Below are 21,088 nucleotides of genomic sequence, written 5' to 3'. Positions count from 1 at the left end.
GTTGGTTAGAGCATCATCCAGATACACCAAGGTTGTGGGTTCGGTCTTCTGTGAGGGCACATACAAGAAACCACCAGTATATGCATAGATGAGTGTAACTATGAATCAATGTTTCTCTTTCTCTCTCCTAACTCTAAAAACAAACAAACAAACAAACAAACAAAAAATACCACCTTTCCCTTTCCCTCTGGTGGCTATAGTCTTAGAAATTACATTTTGAAGGGAATAGGGAAAGACTAGAAAAAGGACTAGACCAGCAAAACATGTCACCTATCAAATGAGACTCTCTAGGGCAGGAGCCTGGAATCTGCGTTTTTAAAGAAGTGCTCCAGTTGATTCTGAATCAGGTAGTCTGAGACTCACACTTTGAAAACATGCCCTATAACATCCTATTGGAATCGGAGTTTTACCTTCATTCACAGTCACCCACCTTTCAAGAGAATCATGCTGACATCACTTCCTATTTAATGTGAATCCGTTTTTATTTTGCACTTGTGTGGTGCATTAACAAATCCAACATACAAGATAGCATTACATATTGTAGGTTAGCGTTACAGCATTATGCAATTTCACACAATTCATGTTAGCTTTTTTAGCTTTATCTTTTTAAAAATTTGACACATTTATTTTATTCTTGAGTTTCATTTTCACAAGAGAAGACACAAGGTAAAGGAAGATAACCACATTGGAGAAGGACCAGGGTGAGGGAAATGTCACTATCGTTGCCATAATAAGAGCCTTCCAAGAAAAGGACTCCCATTATTCCCTCTCCTGAGCAAGCTGCCTCATCCCACAAACCAGTTCTGTTTTCATACCTAGAGCACTGTTCATAACATGTACATCTTGTCTGTGCTCCACTGAGAAGAACTGAAAGAGGAGTAACTCATAGAGGGACTTTTGTTATTAAGAAAAACTCTTGTCTTCCCAAAGGAATCAAGATATCAGCAGAGGACTGACTCTTGGAAAATCAGAAGTGACCATTCCCTAACCTATTCCTGACCATGAATGCCTTGTGCAAAAGCTAGGATGTGACTCTCTTGTCTTTCAACTGACTCTTAAAAGGAGGCATTCCTCCTTCAGCCTTATCAGTTAGCTCTGGGAGGAAAAAATGTGAAAGCCAAAGTCAGCTAAGAAACTTTGGGACAGCAAAGTCAAGGGCATGATGGATCAGGCCTGAGGTAGGAGGGAGGAACTCTGTACTGTACTCTGAACTCTTGGCCTTTTTCTGAGAAAGACACCAAGGCAGCTCACAGATGACAGAACTACTGGTCCCTCCCCATCACCTCACCACCCACTGCTCAGCAGACCCAAAGAATGCAAGGAATAAAGCTACAAGGAGATAGGGAAGAGAGGAGTGGGGTGAGGCTGTTTTCCCAGACTTATGTCAGGAGGAGCTACAGAGGCACACACAGTGGGGCAAAGACCAGACTATCATCTCCACCCATTGCTTTGCATTGTTTCTGGGAAGGAAACAAAAGCCATTGCTCAGCAACTTCTGATCTTTAGACATTAAGGCGATGAAGAGGAATCATTTAAATTTTTTCCTAATGGGGTTTCAGAATGCTCCTGTTAGATTTACATCAAACTAGCTCAAAATGCCATTTTTAGAAAAGAAAAATTATTTTCTTCTACGTATGATACAGTATTTACATTCCATGGAGTATAGGATAGAGACTGGTGGTATGAACCCAAGTGATGCTGAGAGAGTGAGTCAGACTGTGGGGGCTGACAGGGACAAAAACAGAGTGGGCTTTGTGCCTGCTCTGCCTTGTCAAGAATCCAGATTTTAAAAAAACAAACAAAAGGATTGGGGAGAGGGGAGCCGACTGGTTTTACATCCACAAGAGCTAAGGAAATATCAAAAGCAACACTGCCACTCTCTCCATGGAAACTCAGCTTTTCAACTCCCTTCTCAGAAGCAAGTTAGAAAGCGATGTTCTTGCATGGAAGTGGACCTTCAATTTTAGCTAATCCCTCAGGTCTTTGTGTCAAACTGCTGCTTATTTGAGTTCCTCTTCAGGAACTCAATATTTATTGAGTTCAGGAAAAAATATTTATTGTCTACCCAAGCACACTTCATGTCAGCGAAGTCTCTGCCACCTAAGAAGTCTCAACATTAGAGACGTGGCTGTCCTTACGAGACATGAATTCTGACCCCAGCAGGACTCTGAACTTCTCTCAACACCCACTCCCCACTGGCAGGAGGATTACACTCTGTGGTTCCCCTCATCCCGCCACTTTGTTGTGAGACTCATAAGTTCCAAGGACCAAGCACTTTGTTTTGAGGGAAGAGTGTTGTGAAAGAATCTAAGTTATCTTTATGACTCAGTCACAGTGTTATTTTTAAGAGCCACTACCGAAAACTTCAAGGAGAATAATTTTTGAAGGCCCTTTGCCTTACAAAGCAACACTAACCACATCTAGGCTATTTGAGAAGACTAAAACTTCTCAAGGCTCAGCATTTCTGGAAAAACAAAGGCCAATTTAACCCCTCAAACCTCTGATGATTTCTAACCTATCAACCAACAAATGGCTGTTGCTTCCATACAGAGCTGCAAAGGGCGGGGGGAGGGGTCGGAGTCATCTCATTACTCCTCTCCCTGTCTTAGGACCTGCAAATAGTGTTTGGGATCAGTGTGATGTGTTCATTGGTACTATCCTGCAGCTGAATTTCAAGTCTCCAGAGCTCTTTTTAGAGATGCCGTCTTGTTCTGTAAACCCAATTCTACCTCATAAGTCTGACGTGCCCATGGGTTTCATCACAGTCTAATCACAGACCGCCATCTACCCCTTCATACAGGAGTGTTGACAGCAAAAACACCCCATTTCTCAAATACTTTCTCTTGCAAACCTTGCCTAATCCGTTCCACCTTTGTTTCTTGGTTTATTTACTACAGATTTCTGGACTTTGAACTCAGTCAAAGAGCAGAGATGTAAGAGGTAATAGGAAGAAAAAATGGGGATGATAAAAATGAGGTTTTATAAGAGCAAAATATTCTTTTGCAGAGGTGGGGAGTGAGAGTAACCCTCTAGAGAAGCCCAATAAAAAGAGGCCAATTTTGCCCTGGCTGGGTAGCTAAGTTGGTTAGCGTGCCGTCCCATTACACCAAGGATGCAGGTTCAATCTCCAGTCAGGGCACATACAAGAATCAACCAATATATGCATAAATAGGCAGAACAACATCTCTCTCCCCCCNCCCCCCCCCCCCCCCCCGCTTCTTCCCTCTCTCTCTAAAATCGTTTTATTTTTTTTAAGAAAAGAGGCCAATTTCAGGTAAATCAGCAAATATAGTTCGGCACAAAACACAATTTTCATGGATTAAAATCTTTAACTCGATAGTGGCAGTCAGGCTAATTTCTTCAGTTTGTGTTAGACATGCAAGTATAAGGTTACATTGTTACATATAAACTTGTAGAGGTCTTTCCCTCTCTATTCTCCCATTAAAAAAAAAAAAAGAATTTCTAGTGCCTTGCAAAAGAGAAAAATCATTATCCCTAAGAACTAATCTGCAGCTGTGGTCGTGAGGGGTGTTCTTTGCGGGGTTTATTTTGTAAGAAATTTTCTTCTACAACTAAAATGAGATTTTTGAGTCCACTTCTCTCTGTCACCTCTCTCCCCACCGTGTCCTTGCCACGCCTGGCCCTGGGGCGAGAGGCGAGGACACAGGATTAGTACTCGCTCAGACTGTGCCACTTGGCCACAGGCTTGCGGGGGCTCTCGCAGACCTCTCTCCAGTGTTCGGCACCACTGGCTGTGACACTGTGTGCCCCCAGGATCAGCCTCCCCACAACCTCATTCTTGGTGGTGCGATCGAAGTCGATGACAAGGAACTCGATGCTGATGTCAGGCAGGAGGTCAGTGGGGATGTCATAGATGAAAGATTCATTGAAGACTGGGTTCAAAGTGCACTTCTTCACATGAGTTTTCTTCTTGGCAATGCGCTTTCTGCCGTAGTAGACGTTCACCTTGACATAAGGATCTGGGGCCCCCAAAGAGATAAGAAAAAGGAAGACAGGCCTATGACACAGTCCTCTCCTATATAATGGTGGTTTCATATTGGGAAGGAAGGGGCTATGCTGTCCATTTCTTTGGTGGGCACTCCTATGTGGTCTTTAGCAATGGCACAGTAAATGCACACTGACAGTATTTGAATCTGCCTGCCTAGACAAGGGGCCAAGGAAACCAAGCAGGAAGAGAACAGAACTGCTTCCTCAAGCTAGGTTTGAAGAAACCCTATGACACCAAGAAGCATCACTGAGGGCACAGGGACTAACAATGCCTGTCTTCAGGACAAGTCTCATCTGAAGCAAGGACTCAGCACCTGGCATGCACACTCACTAGGGTACATTGCCAAAGGTAAAGACCCCATTTGGCCACCCAAACCACCTCCCTGGCTAGGAAAATCTTTAGCCTAGATATTTACCAGAAAGAGAAGTAGACAGAGAGGGGAATGCATGCAAAGTGACAGGTATAAGTGGTCCTGATGTGGGGGTGTATCTGGGCCACAGGCCAGAGGAGGGGCTGTCATTGAGACATTTTAGAACTAGGTTGAAGTAAATAGCTGCTACCTGAGAGACCGGTGATATCCATCTTCGGCAAGTGCCTGGCTTTGAGGACCACCACTGTCATTCTTTGTGCCACGGGCTGATATGACAGAGACACCTGGAGCTCCCCTCTGCTAATGCACTTCTGTGAAGAAAGAACAGCAGGTAAGAATCCCGAGGGAATCCCACAGGGAGGAGAAGGCTGTATGGCAGGCGCTCATCCCCTGAAAAGATTCAATAAGAAGGGGAAGAAAGGAAATGCTCTAATTATAATCCTGATACTAAATAAAATCATTTGCATGGAGTGGCAGTACAGCCTAATATTTAAGAGGGCAGGCTCTGATGCCAGCCTGGCCTGGATTCAAATCCTGACCTGGGACCAGTTACTTGACATCCCTGTACTTCAGTTTCACCATCTATAAAATAGAGATAAAAATAGTACCTAACTCAGAGGACTATGAAAGGATTAAAAAAGTTAAGTTTTGAAGCCCTGGCTGGTGTAGCTCAGTGGATTGAGCTCAGGCCTGCGAACCAGAGTATCGCAGTTCGATTCCCAGTCAGGGCACATGCCTGGGTTGCAGGCCAGTTCCCAGCAGGGGGCGCACGAGAGGCAACCATACATTGATATTTCTCTCCCTCTCTCCTTCCCTTTAAAGATAAATAAATTAAAAATATTTTTTTAAAAAGTTAAGTTTTGTAAACTCCACAGTGTCTGCCGCATATTGTGTGCTATACAAGTGTACTTTCTCTTGTTCTCTCATTTGGTTCTTGTGATAAAAATGTATGGTTGGGGGGCAGGAAATTTGGTTCTGAGTCTTAACTTTGCCATTTACTCACCACCTGGCCTTGGAAAAGTCCCTGACCTTTCTGGAGCTGTCTCTCCACTTCCCAGGGTGGACGTCCACATCTGCTCTGCCTGCCTCAGGTACGCACCTTAGAGTGTCTTCGCCAGCCAAGTTGGCTTTCTCTCCATGCCCACATCTTTGTTTTCCCAACTTTCAAGTTTATTCTAGGCTCCACTCTGAGCTTGAAAAAACTCTAGTCCTCCAAGAACGTTTCACACACGTTTGGCTACTCACTACATGCCAGGTGCTGAGGATCCAGAGCTGACAGGACTCGGCTTCTCCCAAGGAGCTTATCATGCAGTGGAGGAGACAGAGATGTAAGCAAAGATGTACTTGTCAGAGAAGTAAGAAGCCTGTCTAAGTGCTGCTGGGAGATCCAGGGAAGGCTTTGGCATCTGACATCGGGGCTGAACTTATAAAGGGGTCAGGAGACAATGGACAGAGAGGGGAGTTCACATCAGGCAGAGTGGCAGGAATGGCTGGAACAAAGGCACTGGGTCCTGAAAGGGTATGCTGTGTTCAGAGAATGGTGAGAAGTGCCTGTGCCTGATGTTGGGATGCCTAGCAGGAGAGATGAGCCAGGAGCCTGGAGAGGTGGGCAAGCTGAGGGTGAAGAGCAATGGGGGTGCTCTAACCAAACATCGGAGTCACCACCAGGCAAGCAGAGGTCTGTAAGTACAGGAGCAATAAAGTTATTGTGGTTGCTGTTAATATTTTATTAATAATATTTTTATTCTAGCCCTGGCAGGGTGTCTCAGTTGGTTGGAGCGTTGTCCTGTACACCAAAAAGTTGCAAGTTCAATTCCTGGTCAGCACATATACCTAGGTTGCAGGTTTGATCCCTGGTCGGGACATGTGCGGGAGGCAGCTGATCGATGTTTCTCTCTTTCTCTCTCTCCCTTCCTCACTCTCTCAAATCAATAAATATATCCTTGGGTAAGGATTAATAGTAATAATAATGGTATTTTGATAAAAGCTGAAGAATAAACTAAAGAGGAGAAAGACCAAAGTCAGAGAGCTCAGTTAAGGGGCTGCTGCAAGAGGCTAAGGAAGAAATGATGGGCCTGAAGCAAGGGTTGTAGCAGAGGGGATAGGTACGGTGGCAAAATAGGTCTCAGGAAGAATGGTCAGAACCCTGGCCAGATAGCTCAGATGGTTAAAGCATTGTCTTGATGTGCCGGGTTGCACATTCAATCAGGGCACATGTAAAGGACAACCAATTAATATATAAATAAATGGAACAACAAATCTCTGTTTCTCTCGCTCTCACTCTCCCTTCCTTTCTCTCTAAAATCAATAACTTTTTAAAAAATTGTCAGAATTTCCTAGATTTGGGTGTCTAATTGGATGTAAGTGTAGGGGAGAGGGAAGAGATGGAGGGTTATTTCTTTTGTTTGAAAACTATTTAAGTTTGCAGCTTAGAGAGTGAGACTGAAATTGATACAAAGAAAAGAAAAGGAGGTAGAGTTCTGAGGAATTAGGACATATGTTAAATTTGGGACAAAATCATTTCCCCACTATCAAATCTTATTCCTTATATTCTACAGAGTTCCAAAGAAATGTCACCTACTTCAGGAATTCTTAGATTGCGCAAAAGTGGACTATTCTCACTACCAGCCTTAGACACCCACCAAAATGATTTATTGTGCACTTACTAAGTGCCAGGAACGTGACCAGCAGTTAGGCCTGAAACAATAGACAATGAGGAGTCCTAGCCTCAAGAAGCTTGTGGGCCAGTGCTTCATGTGTCCAGGTGTGTCTGACACAGGAAAGAACAACAACAGTAAATGATTTAATTAGTTTACCAATGAAAAACTTAACAACTTGTGTTTTGAGTATATACCTTAAGTCATCTCAAGGAATAAAACTGATAATATTTCAAATGTTTTTAAAAAATTCTTGAGACTGTATTTCATATGAGGACCACATGAAAATGCTTCTCTTGGGCTAGAATGTGACTAACTAAAATTTTTTTTTAAATTTTATTTATTTATTTATTTATCTTTAGAGGGGAAGGAGAGAAGGAGAGAGACATCAATGTATGGTTGCCTTTCACGCGTCCCCTGCTGGGAGTTGGCCTGCAGGGAACTGGCCTGCAACCCAGGCATGTGCCCTGACTGGGAATTGAACCGCGATCCTCTGGTTCGCAGGCCTGTGCTCAATCCACTGAGCTACACCAGCCAGGTGACTAACTAAAATTTAAACTTAGTCTGTAGCTTTTGAAATTGAAGTAAGCAAGAAAATTTTAAAAAGATAAGCAAAAAACTTTAAAAAAGATCTGATGGCTTTTCTCTGTTAGATTAAAGTCCCACATTTTTTTCTTACCCATAATATACATATGTTAGCTCTGATGTGAGGGTTACATCTGTGGGAAGCACCCTCAGCCAGTTTAAAATCACAGGCTGGTTTTCCTTGCCAACCAGTATACTTTTGAGCTGCTTCCTTTTGACATGAATCAGGACACATCAGAGAAAATAAATTCATTTTTACTATTAGTCACAACCAAATGGCATCAGGAAAAGTAATCCCCCAAGAAAAAGAAAATCAAATGCCTCCCAAAACATTCGGAATGGAAATATCCAATACAGTAGCCACTAGCTACTTGTGGCCATCTAAATTTTAATTCATTAACATTAAATAAAATTAGCATTTTAGTTCCTCAGTCGCAGAAACCATATTTCAAGTATTCATCAATCATATGTGGATGCCATATTGAACAGTGCAGACAGAGAACACTTCCACCCTCATAGAAAGGCCCAGTGGAGCTGATGTAGAAAGAACCTTTGGATCACTTGGGCCACTGCTCTCCTCCATTTCCACGAATAATTAAATGTTAAGTAGATTTGATGTCTATTTTGGGGCTATTTCCTTGAATACTGGTATCTAAACATTGAACATGCAATCTTTTTTGTTCACCCTCAGCTGAGGCCATTTTTTCATTTCAGAGAGGGAGGAAGGCGGAGGCGAGAGAGACATAGAGAGAGACGTTGACTGCTCACCTACTCATATGTGCCCTGACCGGGAATCAAATGTGCAGCCCTTCATCAGTCCATGGGACGACACTCCAACCAACTGAGCCATACCCGCCAGAGCTAAATATGCAATCTTTAAATATAATTCTGATTTTATATACAGAAGAAGGATAAGTAGTGTGAAAAGGATATTTGATTTAAATAATAGCTTCATTTGTAAAAATAACACTGACTAAAAATTATAGTTTAGGTTTTCTGATTATTTGTTTAAAACTGTTTCCTAAATTATTCATTATAGCAAAATCTTCCTAATCTAAACCCCCATGCCCCTTCCCTAGTTCTTCAAGAAAGTTGACAATTATGGTTACCTTTTAATACTTTTCTCCCTTAAAATCACTCCTCAGGCAACTATTCTCCATCTAGCCCCCTTCACCTTTGGCATTTTGCACAGGCAGAATGCCTGTCCCCATTAGGCTGCACTTCTGTGATACCCAAGTCTGCAGCCACACCACCACCTGAATGCCATTCCACTCTGCATTAAAGAACACAGTTTCGTGTCCCCCCACCCCCTACCCCCTTCCCTTCTTTTTCTACCCAATCTCATTCCAAATAGCATTGTCAAAGCTCTTTGTCAAGAGCTGGGAGCTAGCTGTTTCCCAGCCCCTTGCTTAGCGAAGCAGAGACCTTGCTGGGGGCACTTGGAGCTGACAAACAGAAGGACAAGGGAAAGAATGGGTTTCATCCATGCCTGACAGGAGCTGGGAGGCTTTGCCCTCCCTCAGCGGGAAGAGGAGCAGGAGTGTTGGTCCTAAAGACAACATCCAGACTGGGAAACACTTAGCGAGGGAGAAGTCTACTTTCTGGAATTAGCAGAGCCCCTTCCAGACTGATTTTCTGGCCAGAGTCTTTGCATTAGGTGGGCCCACATATCCTCAATAAACTTTTACTGGGGCTGGAAATCCTGAGGGCCACCTCCACATAATTCACAATCATAGGAAAACAAAAGAAACAAAAACCTTAATGTTCAACCACATTCCTCACCCCAACCTCCCCAATACATGGACATAGCAACCTTCTCTCGTTTTTAAAAAACTGGCATTTCTTTTTCCTTCTCGCTTTTCAGCCCCTTTGGCTAGAACGGATGAACTCTAAGGTCCCTTGTAAATCTGTGATTTTGAGAATCTTTGTTCCCATTCCCTTGACCATCGTCCCAGGTCATCAACACCAGATCTGACTCTTGACAGTGGCAAGACTGGAAATGGTTTGGAAAACAGTGGGCTGAAGAAATTAGGAGTTTCATGACTCCCTTTATCTATTTGAAAATTACTTCTTTCCCACAGTCTGATTTTTATTCCCCAGCCCTCTCTGTATTGCCTCCTGTCTCCTTGTGGGAAATTTATTATGGGAATGTAAATTTACTTTAATTTCTATATGAATAAAATACTAGGGGGAAAAAGCTGCCACCAAAAAAATAAATTAATTAATCTAGTCCCAAAGTCCAATGTCCAGATTTTATACTGTGTTTATACTGTGATCTGCTTTCACTAATAATCAGGGGTTAATTTTTCACACTTCTTACATCTTTTGGTATCTTCATAAGAGCTGAGAGTGTTCTTGCAGAGTGGTCCCAGTAGCCTTCATGATCTAGCTGAGAGGAGACTGAGACCCAGAGACAATACCTACTTGCCCAGAGTAAGGTAGTACAATGGATAAAGTAAAAAATGATGCCCAGTCCTGGCCTTCTTCAACTGTACTGCACTGGAGAGTGGGAAGGACAAGAGATGAATTTTCTGCTCCAGGTCAGGAGATGCAGTTGGGAGTGAGGAGTTGTGCAGAGAAATGCAATTCTCACAGTCTCCACCTAGGAATCTGAAGGAAGATAATTTGGCCCCATATTTTAAGGGGCTGCCTTACACAGAGCGGAAAAAACCCTTCACAGACAGTGTGGAATCATCCAGGGCAGCTCTCACTAATGAGCTGTGGGGAGATCCAAAAAGGGCAGACTCTTGGCTACAGTAGGGAGGATTTAGGGTAGACATTTGGCAGCTGCAGTGCTACAGAATCACCAGGATGAGTGACTTGGGAGATGACAGGCATGGCCCAGGATGGGACACAGCCCTGCCCACAGGTGCTGGTTGGGGAAAGATGTTTAGGAAGCCGGGGAGGCTGGAAGGCTCTGGGTGTCCTGCTAGGGGCCTCTCCCAGGGATGTGTTACTCAAGATCCCAGCCCTGGTTTATCCCTCCTGAGGAAAGTTAATAAAATAGAAAAAAAATTGGCTCATGGCAAGAGCCCCTGGGGATCAAACCCTGACAGTTTAGCAAATGCTCCCTCCCTGCCTGGTGTCCTGGATTCAAGGGTAATTTGTTCCCAGCCCAATTCAGTCCCTTTCCTTGCCAGTCTCTTCCCAGCTGCAGCTTGGCGCAGAGCCACCCCCCACTCTCACTCAGCCTTGGGCTGAAAGTGCACTAGTTGCCTGGAGGAGTCCAGCTAGTTGGTGGCTTCACCAAGGCTGGGGCTACAGGGAAGGTTGAGTTGGAAAGGATCCTTCCTGGGGGAAGAGCTGGATGGAGGCAAGCAGTGCAGCACTGCAGCTGCTGTACAGGGGAGTCAGGAAATGAGGAGGGGTGGCCAAATCCTGTGGAAGAGACATGGAAGGGGAGGGAATGGGACAGATGGAGATTAAATAGGACAGGAGCAACACCATACCCTCTGACTCCAGCCTCCAAGGCCATGAGAATCCCTGGTACATTGGCTTCTAGGATATCTCATTAGATCCTAGTATTGGGCCAGTGTTTACGTCATGACCAAAGGCCTCTAATATTCTTCAAAGTTTTTGGCCCCTGTGAGGTAAGCTGAGTGTGCCATAGGGCAGCAGTAGTTCTTTGAGCAACTGAGTGACAGGGCTGGCTGCAGTGGGACAGATGTCTATTACCTAGCAGAGAAGATAAGAACCCACCTCTGGGGGAACTGCTCCCTCCCTCCTCCCCGCAACATGGAGCAGTGCCCTTCTTCAGTGGACAAACCTTGTTCCCAGAGGCCCGCTGCACACTCAGCCCCTGCTGGCCTGGAAGCCTCTTTTATCCAGTCCCGAGCCTCCTGCCTCCCTAATGGGTCCAGTGTGGGCTTGCAGGTAGAAAAGGCATCCAGAGACAGGTATGGCACCTATAGCCAGTGCTCTTTCTGGGGGATGTGTAGTTGTTTTTAAGTGACCCTGATACCCTTCTTAATCTTCTACCTGCTTTTCTACTGATGCAGGTCTCCCTTTACTTTGTCAAAATAAAATAAAAACATCTCTAAAACACATATATCTCCCAGGGTCCAAACTTTATTAATAATAATAGTTGTGCCCTGGCTAGTGTAGTTCAGTGGATTGAGTGCCTGCCTGCAAACCAAAGGGTTGCAGGTTCAATTCCTAGTCAGGTACATGCCTGGTTTGCCGGCCAGGTCCCCAGGAGGGGGTGTATGAGTGGCAACCACACATTGGTGTTTCTCTCCCTCTCTTTCTTCCTTCCTTCCCCTCTGTCTAAAAATAAATAAAATCTTTTTTAAAGATTTTATTTATTTATCTTTAGAGGGGAAGGGAGGAAGAGAGGGAGAGAAATATCAATGTGTGGTTGCCTCTCGTGCGTCCCCTGTTGGGAACTGACCAGCAACCCAGGTATGTGCCCTGACTGGGAATTGAACTGTGATCCTTTGGTTCTCAGGCCCATGCTCAATCCACTGACCTACACCAGCCAGGGCAAAATAAATAAAATCTTAAAAAAATAATAGTTGTTATAATTTATTGAAGGTTTATTAGGTGCTAGGGATGATATAAATTCATCAGCTTACTAAATTCCTATAAGAAACTGAGCTAAGCAGCTTGCCCAAGGTCAGTTGGCTGATGGCATTTGGATTAAAATTCAGGTCTGACTTCAAAGCCCTTGCTATTAACCACTTACATTTTATTCTGCAAAAGAAATGAAACTCTGAGTTTAAAATGTGAACAATTTCTTTCAAAGCGCCTACCACACTCACTATGTGGTAACTGCCAAGATTATTTGTCTTCCCTTCAGTAAGGTAAAAGCTCGTCCAGGGCAAAGATACGCCAGAGTATTATCTCATTTGAGCCTCCTAACTTAGTAAGAAAGGCAATGTTAACAGCTCCATTTACATCTGGGGAAAAGGAAGCTTGGAGGAGTTACTCACCCGTGTCACACAGCAGGAAAGGAGTGAGCTGGAACATGAAGTCAGGCACCCAACTCCAGAACCCGAGTGCTAAACCTTAGAACTAACTACACTGCCTCCCTGACTGTGGAAGAAATGAGTGAACTGATGGAGGACAGGGGGCACATTTCTTGCACCCCTGAAGTTATAAGAGCCAATGCTGGCCCAGTGGGAGACATATTCCCCTTCTAATGCAAACAGGGAGGAGGAATGGGGAGAGAGGTATCTGTGGGAAAGGTTTGGGCCTGGCCAAGGGGCTCAAAGGTAAAGTGATTCATTAAATTGCATTTATAAAATGGTTAATAAAAGACATATATACCTGATACTATTTTCGCCCCTAGGTTTGGGTTGGGAAAGAAAAGCTGAGGGCAATGTTACTGAACTACTTTTATAGTTTTTCAGCTGTAAGAAATAAGTTCATTAAAGGGAGATCGCACATTATCTTAGAGAAAAAATTAGCCCCCGTATCCAAGTGAGCTGGAGGCACCATCAGGATGCCAAGCCTAAGTGAGATTTCAGAAGCTACCCGTCCCTCTCTTCCCCGGAAGAAGCTTCTTACAGGAGACCTGCCAGGCCCTCCATCTTACTTTGACCACTGCTTGTTCTTGATAGCTGAGAGTTTCCTCCGCAGGGTCCCACTTTGCCACCCATTTCATCCCTTTCCCTTTCCATTGGTCCCCTAATACCTTGTCTCCCCAACCTACCATCCCTCCCCAACACACACTTCCTCCTCACCTGGATGTTCCTTTTGATGATGTCCCTAGTCAGCTGTACCTTGCCTGTGCTGGGGTCCACCCCAGCCAGTGGCACCATGACCTCCCCGATGACGTCGTCCCGAGAGAAGCGGTCAAAGCTGAGAACGAGGAAGTGCAGCACCAGGTCCTGGAGCTGGCTGTACGGGATGCCGTAGAAGGTGAAGGTCTCGTCAAACACCGGGTCCAGGGTCTTCCGCAGCACTCTGGTCTTCACTCGATGCCGCTTGTCGGGAAGGATGGTCATTTTGATGTACGGGTCAGAGCCCTGGGTCTGGTCATCCATCACGGGCAGCCCATGGGCCTCCTGGATTGTCACTACCAGGGCTTTTTTGGGGAAGTTATAGTCCACTGAGAAGGTGAGGGATCCCAGCATGACGTCCTCCTCTGGAGATGATGGAGAAGTGGTTTTGCTCTCCCCCGGGGTTAGGCTTGCAACAGGGCTCCTCAGTTCTTCCCCATAGTCCACTTTGATGGGTAATTGGTCTATACAAGATCCAGAGCTAGGTCCCCTGGGACCCTTGTCTGGGCCCAGCAGGCCAGCCTCTGCTGCATCCACCAGCAGGTTCCCGTGCCCACCTTCCCTCCCAGGGCCATCTTTGTCTCTTCGCACTTTGATGATTTTCTTCTTGTTGCTGAGGGTCTCCGGGTATATGCTGATGCCTTTGAGCATATGAATAAACTTGTATGGTGGGGTCTTGTGCTTCTTCTCTGCCTGCTGGTGGCAGCATGTCCAGACAAAGACGGTCACCGAGACACACACCACCAGTACCGAGGCCCCGATAAGGCCTGCCACAACCGGTGACACATCTGAAGGTGGAGACCAGAGATGTGTCAACTCCTGTCCAGAGCTCTCCCGTTTAGTGCCTCTGCTGGAGCTGAGCTAACCTGCACCTTGCCTCCAAACCAAAACTTACTCACTTGGGCTTGCGGACTTCTCCCCTCTCTTAGAAATGCCCTCATCCGTCCTCTCAACCACCCCATGGCTCTTGTTTTTCACCAAACCTGGATGCAACATTTACCTTCTCCAGGAAGGCTTCCCTGAAGTGCCCCACCTGACTCCCTCTTGGCCTTCCCTCAGCACTTATTAACCTCGTTTGCTCATAATGATTTGTATTTCACAGGAAGCTATCCTGTAAGCATTGTAAGGTCACCTTTTCACATAGGAACCCATTTGCCTCAACTGTTGCACAGGGCATGGAGTGTGTCTGGTTTCGGGAGGGTACTCCACAGCCCCTAGTGCAGGGTTTGTCAGCACTGGGCCTGAGCGCACTGACTGGCAGGTGGGGTAAAAGGTGTGGGGCTGGCTTTGGGTGGTTTTAGTAGGGTGCTTAGGGGTATAAAGGTGGGTGGGTGGTAAAAAGAAAAACTGTAGGCGTAAGGGCTTTTAAAATATGTTCCTAATTTCAGCTCCGGGTATTTAAGTTAGAAGAATTTTAAATAGAAAAATAGTGACTGGGGTGGGGGGAGGGGGGTATCAGGGATTAAAAGCTACTGTAAAAAATACAATAAAGATTAAATAAAATACAAAGAAAAAACACTTTCACATATCAAAAGAAAAAATAGAGACTGTGGAAAATGTCAGATCTTTGCTCAAATATCGCCTTCTTGGTAAGACCATCCCTGACCATCCCATCCAAAAGTGCAACCTTTTCCACCCCCAAGACCTGCTTCATTTTCTTCTAGATGTTCTCTCTTCCTCTCCTACACACACATATGCACGAGAGTATATAGAGATATACACACTTAATTTAACTATTTATTATCTTCACTAGAATATAAGTTTCGTGAGGACAGGGATTTTTGTCTGTTTTGTTCATTTCTATACCCCCAGCACTAGAAACACATAACAGGTACTTAATATACACATTTGTTTAATAAACAAATAATTAAAGAGAAACATTTTTTTCTTCCCTTCTTCTAGTCTTGTCTGTCTTTTCCCCACACCAGCTGGTTCCCTGATTTAGATAATTAGGTTTCGGGTTATTTTGCCCTTGAAGTTCACTGAAGCCAGTTGGTCTAGCTAGATACAGCCACTAGTTTTCCACATGAGGTTTTTTTTTGGGACTTGCTTAAGTTTTTTTTCCAATTACAGTTTATATCAGCATTATTTTGTATGTGTTTCAGGTGTACAGCATGGCGGCCAGACAACCATGCACTTTACAAAGTGCTCCCCCTGAGATTTCCAAGACCTGCCTGGCACCACAGTTATCACAATGTTACTGACTACATTCCCTATGCTGTGTTTTATATCCCTGTGACTATTTTATATCCCTGTGTTTTATATCCCTGTGACTATCCCTGTAAGTACCTCAATATTATTTTTTCAGGGAAGATTTGGGCAGGGAGAAGTAAAGAAATAAATGTGACTCCAGAATATTCTAGATTCTTCCTGGAACATCCTCTCAACAGGTATCTGCCTGGCTCTCTGCCTCTCACTGCAGGCCTCTGTTCAAACTTCACTTTAGCAGAGAAGCATTTCCTAACTGTTCCAAGTGAGGGACTATCCCTATCACCCTGCTTTATTTTTCTTCATAGTACTTATTACCCCCAATATATCTTACTTGTCTGTTTTTCCTTACTTGGTAAGCTTAATAAGAATGTTGCCTTGGCTGGTGTAGCTCAGTGGATTGAGTGGGGGCCTGCAAACCAGAGGGTCACTGGTTTGGTTCCCAGTCAGGGCACATGCCTGGGTTGCAGCCAGGTCCCCAGTGGGGGCCACTCAAGAGGCACCCACGCATGGATGTTTCTCTCCCTCTCTTTCTCCTTCCCTTCCCCTCTCTCTAAAAATAAATAAATAAAATCTTTGGAGAAAAAAAGAATAGTGAATGTCTGTTCTTTCACTGCCATTCCGCAGGCCCTAGAATCATGTGGCACATAGCAAGTGTTCAGCAAATGAATGAGTTAGTAAATCCAAACAGCCTCCACAGATTAGAAAAAGAGGGTAAGGTCTGTCTGATTACATACACCAGGGAAAATGTAAAATTTAAAACCTGTCATTGAGCAACATCAGACTGACCTTACTTGACAAGTGTGAGCAAAAACAAGTTGGTAGTTTGAGTGACCACAAGCTTGGAGTACAATTAGGCTAACGCTGACTTACACTGTGAATATGATGTCCAGACCACAGGAGCCTACTATAATTTCATCTGTACTGGTTACAACACACATGGAGTGTTCTGTCTAGCACTGACAGGAATAAAAACTGTTATTTTTTGGTGTACATTAATAGTGTCCATGCCAGGCATTGTACTTGGAGCTTTTCTCTCTGAGTCAGAGAACTCACTGAATAGATACTGTTAGTAACCCCACTTCACAGTTGGGGAACCTGGGGACCCCAATCTACCCCAGGCCAAGCAGCAGCAAATGGTAATGATGAGGTTTAAACCCTGGTGTGCCTGGTACCAAAGTGATTCTATATTATGAGTAATCAAGATAGTAAAAGATCTGGAAACAATAGCAAATAAAAAAATGAAAGGAACCAAGGGGCTGAGAGGTCTAGGAATAATAACTTTCTTCAATTAGTTAAGGCATTGTGATGGAAGAAGGTATGATTTGATTTTACTCTGGAGGGCAGGTCTAGTACCAGTGTGTACGGCCTATAAGAAGACAGATTTAACTTAATGAAAAGAGTCAAATTATTAGAACTGCCTCCCAGATTGTTTCATATGGCAGTGAATCTACAATGGAAAACTTTCAGAGGTTGTATCGCTATTGGTCAGTCATATTCTAAAAGGCGTTTCTTCCATGGGGATTAGACTAAATATCTCTGAAGTTTTTTCTACTTCAGACATTCCACGATTCTATGACAGCTGGAAACAGGAAAGGAAAGAAGGGGTTACCTTTCAAAGAAGAAAAGCCACGAACAAAATAAATCAAGGTGACCATATCCATACTGAATAGTTTATTCTCAGAGCATTAGGTGAAATGAGTTATTACGGAGTTTTTACAAAATGGGGGTAGCTTTGGTGCTCATTTCCGTAAGAGCAAGCAGAAATAACATCCTATTCATCATTGAATCTCTGAGTCTCTTGAATCTAATTCAAGCTCAGTAAATATTTAGATAAATAAATATTTGGTTGGTTGGTTTCAACTGTCAATCAAAATGGGCACAAGCTGAAAAACTGGCTCTCTATTCACCAGTTAGGGACTTCACTGAAAACTGCCTGCTACTGATTAGTGAAACTGAACTTGGATGGTCTCTGTGAGGAGAGGAAAGCAGAAAACTACCAAGACAAGTATCATTTTGAGAATGATTTGAAAGAGAGATCTAAAGGCCCATGTTGGGAGACATTTGAGTGATCCTCTTGGCTCTACCATAAATTTACTCTGTGATCTGGAGGGAACTCACTGCTCTACCATGCCTCAACTTTCGCTGTTAGAAAATGGAGATGGTGTGGGTAAAAGAGAGGATGAAGGAATCTTACCTTTTAGGAGGACAGAGAAAGAAGAGAAACAGATGATTCCACGTATGAATCACCTAGGTGCTTTCCTCCACCTTGTTTCCTACTTTTGCCCCACTTGCTTCTTGATTGAAATATTTGTTCATCTCTGCCTCTCTTTCCTACACTCAAGACAGTGAACTAGAATCATCAGGGATGTTGAAATTCAGAACCCTGTCTCTCTCTCTAGTCAAAAGGTTGGTGGGAAAAGGAAGTTGGAACTACTATCTAAAATGACTGTTGTAAAGTAGTTGTAAATTGCAGTGACACTGGCTGCTTGTTCCTTTTGTCCTCCAAGGTCATGGATAATTGAGTGTAGGTTTGGTGTATCTCCCAAGAGCTACTGCGTTTGAAAAGAAGTACTCTATGAGACATGAAAAAAATCAGAAGTAACCATTCTCTGTGTCGAAACCTTCTGTAGGGGTTGAAAGACCCGAGAGACACCTTTGGGCTACGCTCAACTCTCTGTAGGGGTTGAAAGACCCGAGAGACACCTTTGGGCTACGCTCAACTCCGTCAGTCCCTGATCAGACCTGCTCATTGACTAAAATACCCTTTCCCTGTCAAACAGACCTGTGTGACAAGAATGAGAATCAACTTTGGCATCAATTGGATATTGGCACAACCCTCACTAGATTGTGTGACTTTTATTTATTTTATCTCCCTAAGCCTCAGTTTCCTCACCTGGAAATATATATATAATAATGCCTACACCAGAGGGTTTTTGTAAGGATTAAATAAAATGTGGTATGTAAAAGGCTGATAAAATTTCTTTTGGCTTTTCCACTAATACTCCCTCCAAAGGAAATCACTACATTATACTTTACAACATCTCACTTTCCCAGGAATCAGAAGCTGCAATTAGAAAAAAGAATATGTTGAAAAGAAGGCATAAAAGGAAAAAGAAAGAGCAGAAAGAAAAGCATAGGGTGCTCATCCAATCATGAAATAGACCTCTATTTTGGAAGTTTAGGACTCAAAGAATAGTGATACAGAAGGTGAAGTGGAAGAAAGAAATACCATCAAGACAGCCTTGGGCATCAGTGTGAATAAGGAGTTAATGGGTGTGATCTGTTGCTGGATACTTTCCCTGGTTTGTGTCTGCTCCTGATATTAAGAGATGATGGAGCACATTATGTTCTGCTCACTCCCATAAACCTCTTACTGGGGAGTGAGAAACACCATTTCCTACATGGATGGTGGCACCACCCTAAACACTGGATGCTCAAACCTTCTGGATTGTCTGAAGGTTGGGATCTCTTAAGGGATATGAAGGAACCACAGGCTGACAGCAACCCTCACTGCTTCTACTACCCAAACTGGAGTAGAACTGAGGGAGAAGCAGGGCAATTCTTTTTTAGTACTGCACCAGCAAAGCATAGCGCAGGTAGTTTGTTACTACCTCCATAGTTTGGAGGCATTCCCGAAGAGCAAAACACTTGCTTCTCGGTCCTCCCTATTTTCCACTCCACTTTCTGCTCCAAGGAATGTAACTGCTCTCGGAGCCCGTAAGGCTGGGTCAGGGGCCAGCCTCGCCGAGATGACGTAATGCTTTCTCTGGTACACAAAGCGGCCTCCCCCAGGATCGGCCTCTCTTGCCCCTCCCCCTCCGGCCTGGATCCGGCCCCTGCTAGCTCCAGCACTAGCGCGGGTGAACTCCCCCTTTTTGAAAAGCCGTCCCAGGGAACAGGGAACAAAGGCCTAGAAGGGAGCGCCTAGGCGCTGCCAGGAGGCCCAGAAATAGACATAACGTCATCCTCAAGCCCAGCAGCACCGAGCGCCATTTGGTAGCATAGGACAGACCCCACCATTACGATGCAGAATAGCACTTGGAGGGCTCACGTTTCCTCCCAGCTCCAGCATTCAGCTGACCGGCTTAAGGAGTGGCTTCCTTTTTGATCCCCACCCCCGCACCTCTCTCCCTAGAGGCCGCAGCCTCCCATGGATGCCAGCCACCCACCCCACATTCTCCAAGCTGCCATCTTGATGCCTCATCCCCCTGGCCACCTCCCTCCCCCGCAGTACTGAGGAGTAGGAGGGGGAGGAAGGGGCACCGCCCTGCGTGCCCCAAGGGGGAGGGCTCGGCCTACTCCACCTCTCCTCCCCCAGAAGGAGGGGTTCCATCCTCCGCAAGCTCGCTGTTTCTCATCTCCTGTAGTGCTGACGGTGCACCGTACAAGGGTTTAGCACCCTGGACCTTCCAGTCTCCGTTTGGCTCTAGCCTTTCCAGCTTCTGCAGCTCATAGCTCAAGTTCAGGCGCCGTCCACTGCCCGATACCCACCACCACAGGCCCGATTCTAGTGAGGCTGGCACTTGAAAACCCTGGTCTGGGCTTCATTCCTTGTCCAGCCGCTGGACTCCCTGGCTTTGCCACGCTTTCGACTACCCCAGGCTTAGTTTTCCCAACTTGTACTTACCAAAGCTAGGTCGGATATTGGTGATCTCGGCCATGTCGTAATCAGAGGCTATTGCTATAAATGTTTTTGCAACGGTAAGACAACTCTGGGAATCCCGGATCAGAACTGAGCCCACTGCTGCTGTACAGCGCTAGGTCTGGGGAGGGGGTTGATATCTAGTGGACGCCTCCTGCGACGCTATGGTCCCTGGTTGCCAGCTGCAGTCGCCTCTTAAGATGCTCCAGGGATGCTTTGAGCTGAGGATGCAGGTGCAGCCCGACTGGTCCTGATGCGGGGTAGACCCCGCCTTCTTCCGAACGGCCCTCGGCAGAAGACTCCGCCTCTGCCCGAAAAGTTCCGGAAAGCATGCCCCGCCCCTTTCCAGAAAACCTCGGGGAGGGGACCTGAGAACGAGACCCCGCCCACTGACGAGCTGTAGGTCTAAAGAAGAATACCCCTAGGATGAAGATGGGGTAAGAAATGTAGGTATATTATCATAGAGAACCTATAGATCCCGTGATTCTGGTCCTCTAGGCTTAGTATAGCAGCAGAATGTTCTGGGTGAGAGGGCGCTCAGGATGTCGGAAAAACAAAATTATATACTGTTCGCATTTTAGTAGCACTTGCCATTATTGTTATGTATTTCCTTGGCCACTAAAGGTTATTATGGAAATTGTCTTAAACTTCAGAAACGGAGAAACTCTAATTAAAACTCTAACGAAAAATCAAACCTTGTGGTGGTTTCACAACACTGAAAATGTACTTAAAATAATTTAATTATACCAGTAAAACGAATGAATTTTGTGGTGTGTAAATTAAAGCTATCTTTATAAAAAGACAAACGAAGATTGCCAAAGTTAATGGCACTTCTTTTCTAAAGTGCCAAGTGTTTAGGGCTGCTTAGGAGAGAAAGAGCGCGTACAAACC

General features: G+C 44.8%; 1 protein-coding gene across 2 annotated transcripts; it reads right to left on the bottom strand.

Annotated features, from left to right (window-relative positions):
- Positions 1 to 611: 611 nt before the first annotated feature.
- Positions 612 to 20,472, bottom strand: SYT11 (synaptotagmin 11). Of its 2 annotated transcripts, none has more exons than XM_037063362.1 (4): positions 20,183 to 20,472; positions 13,306 to 14,132; positions 4,567 to 4,690; positions 612 to 3,980 (listed from the first exon to the last, which is right to left on the bottom strand). In XM_037063362.1, exons 1-4 carry the CDS (start codon positions 20,214 to 20,216, stop codon positions 3,670 to 3,672), a joined length of 1,296 nt encoding a protein of 431 aa, XP_036919257.1. In that variant the 5' UTR covers positions 20,217 to 20,472; the 3' UTR covers positions 612 to 3,669. The 2 variants fall into 2 exon arrangements, with proteins under 2 accessions (XP_036919257.1, XP_036919264.1); XM_037063369.1 differs by having other exon boundaries at positions 4,570 to 4,690.
- Between the last annotated feature and the right edge of the window lie 616 nt (positions 20,473 to 21,088).

This window comes from Sturnira hondurensis, unplaced genomic scaffold, assembly GCF_014824575.4.
Source record: "Sturnira hondurensis isolate 20B ecotype Veracruz unplaced genomic scaffold, ASM1482457v3 Scaffold0001203, whole genome shotgun sequence".
Taxonomy (NCBI): domain Eukaryota; kingdom Metazoa; phylum Chordata; class Mammalia; order Chiroptera; family Phyllostomidae; genus Sturnira; species Sturnira hondurensis.
Note: the sequence above shows the minus strand (reverse complement) of the source record. Positions and strands in the feature narration are given on the sequence as shown.

Excerpts from the sequence above, each read along its gene's own strand:
- SYT11 (XM_037063362.1), bottom strand. The coding sequence starts at position 20,216 with ATGGCCGAGATCACCAATATCCGACCTAGCTTTG. Across the intron at positions 14,133-20,182 it reads CAATATCCGACCTAGCTTTG|ATGTGTCACCGGTTGTGGCA; the intron begins GTAAGTACAAGT and ends CTCCACCTTCAG. Across the intron at positions 3,981-4,566 it reads TATCACCGGTCTCTCAGGTA|ATCCTTATGTCAAGGTGAAC; the intron begins GCAGCTATTTAC and ends TGGGGGCCCCAG.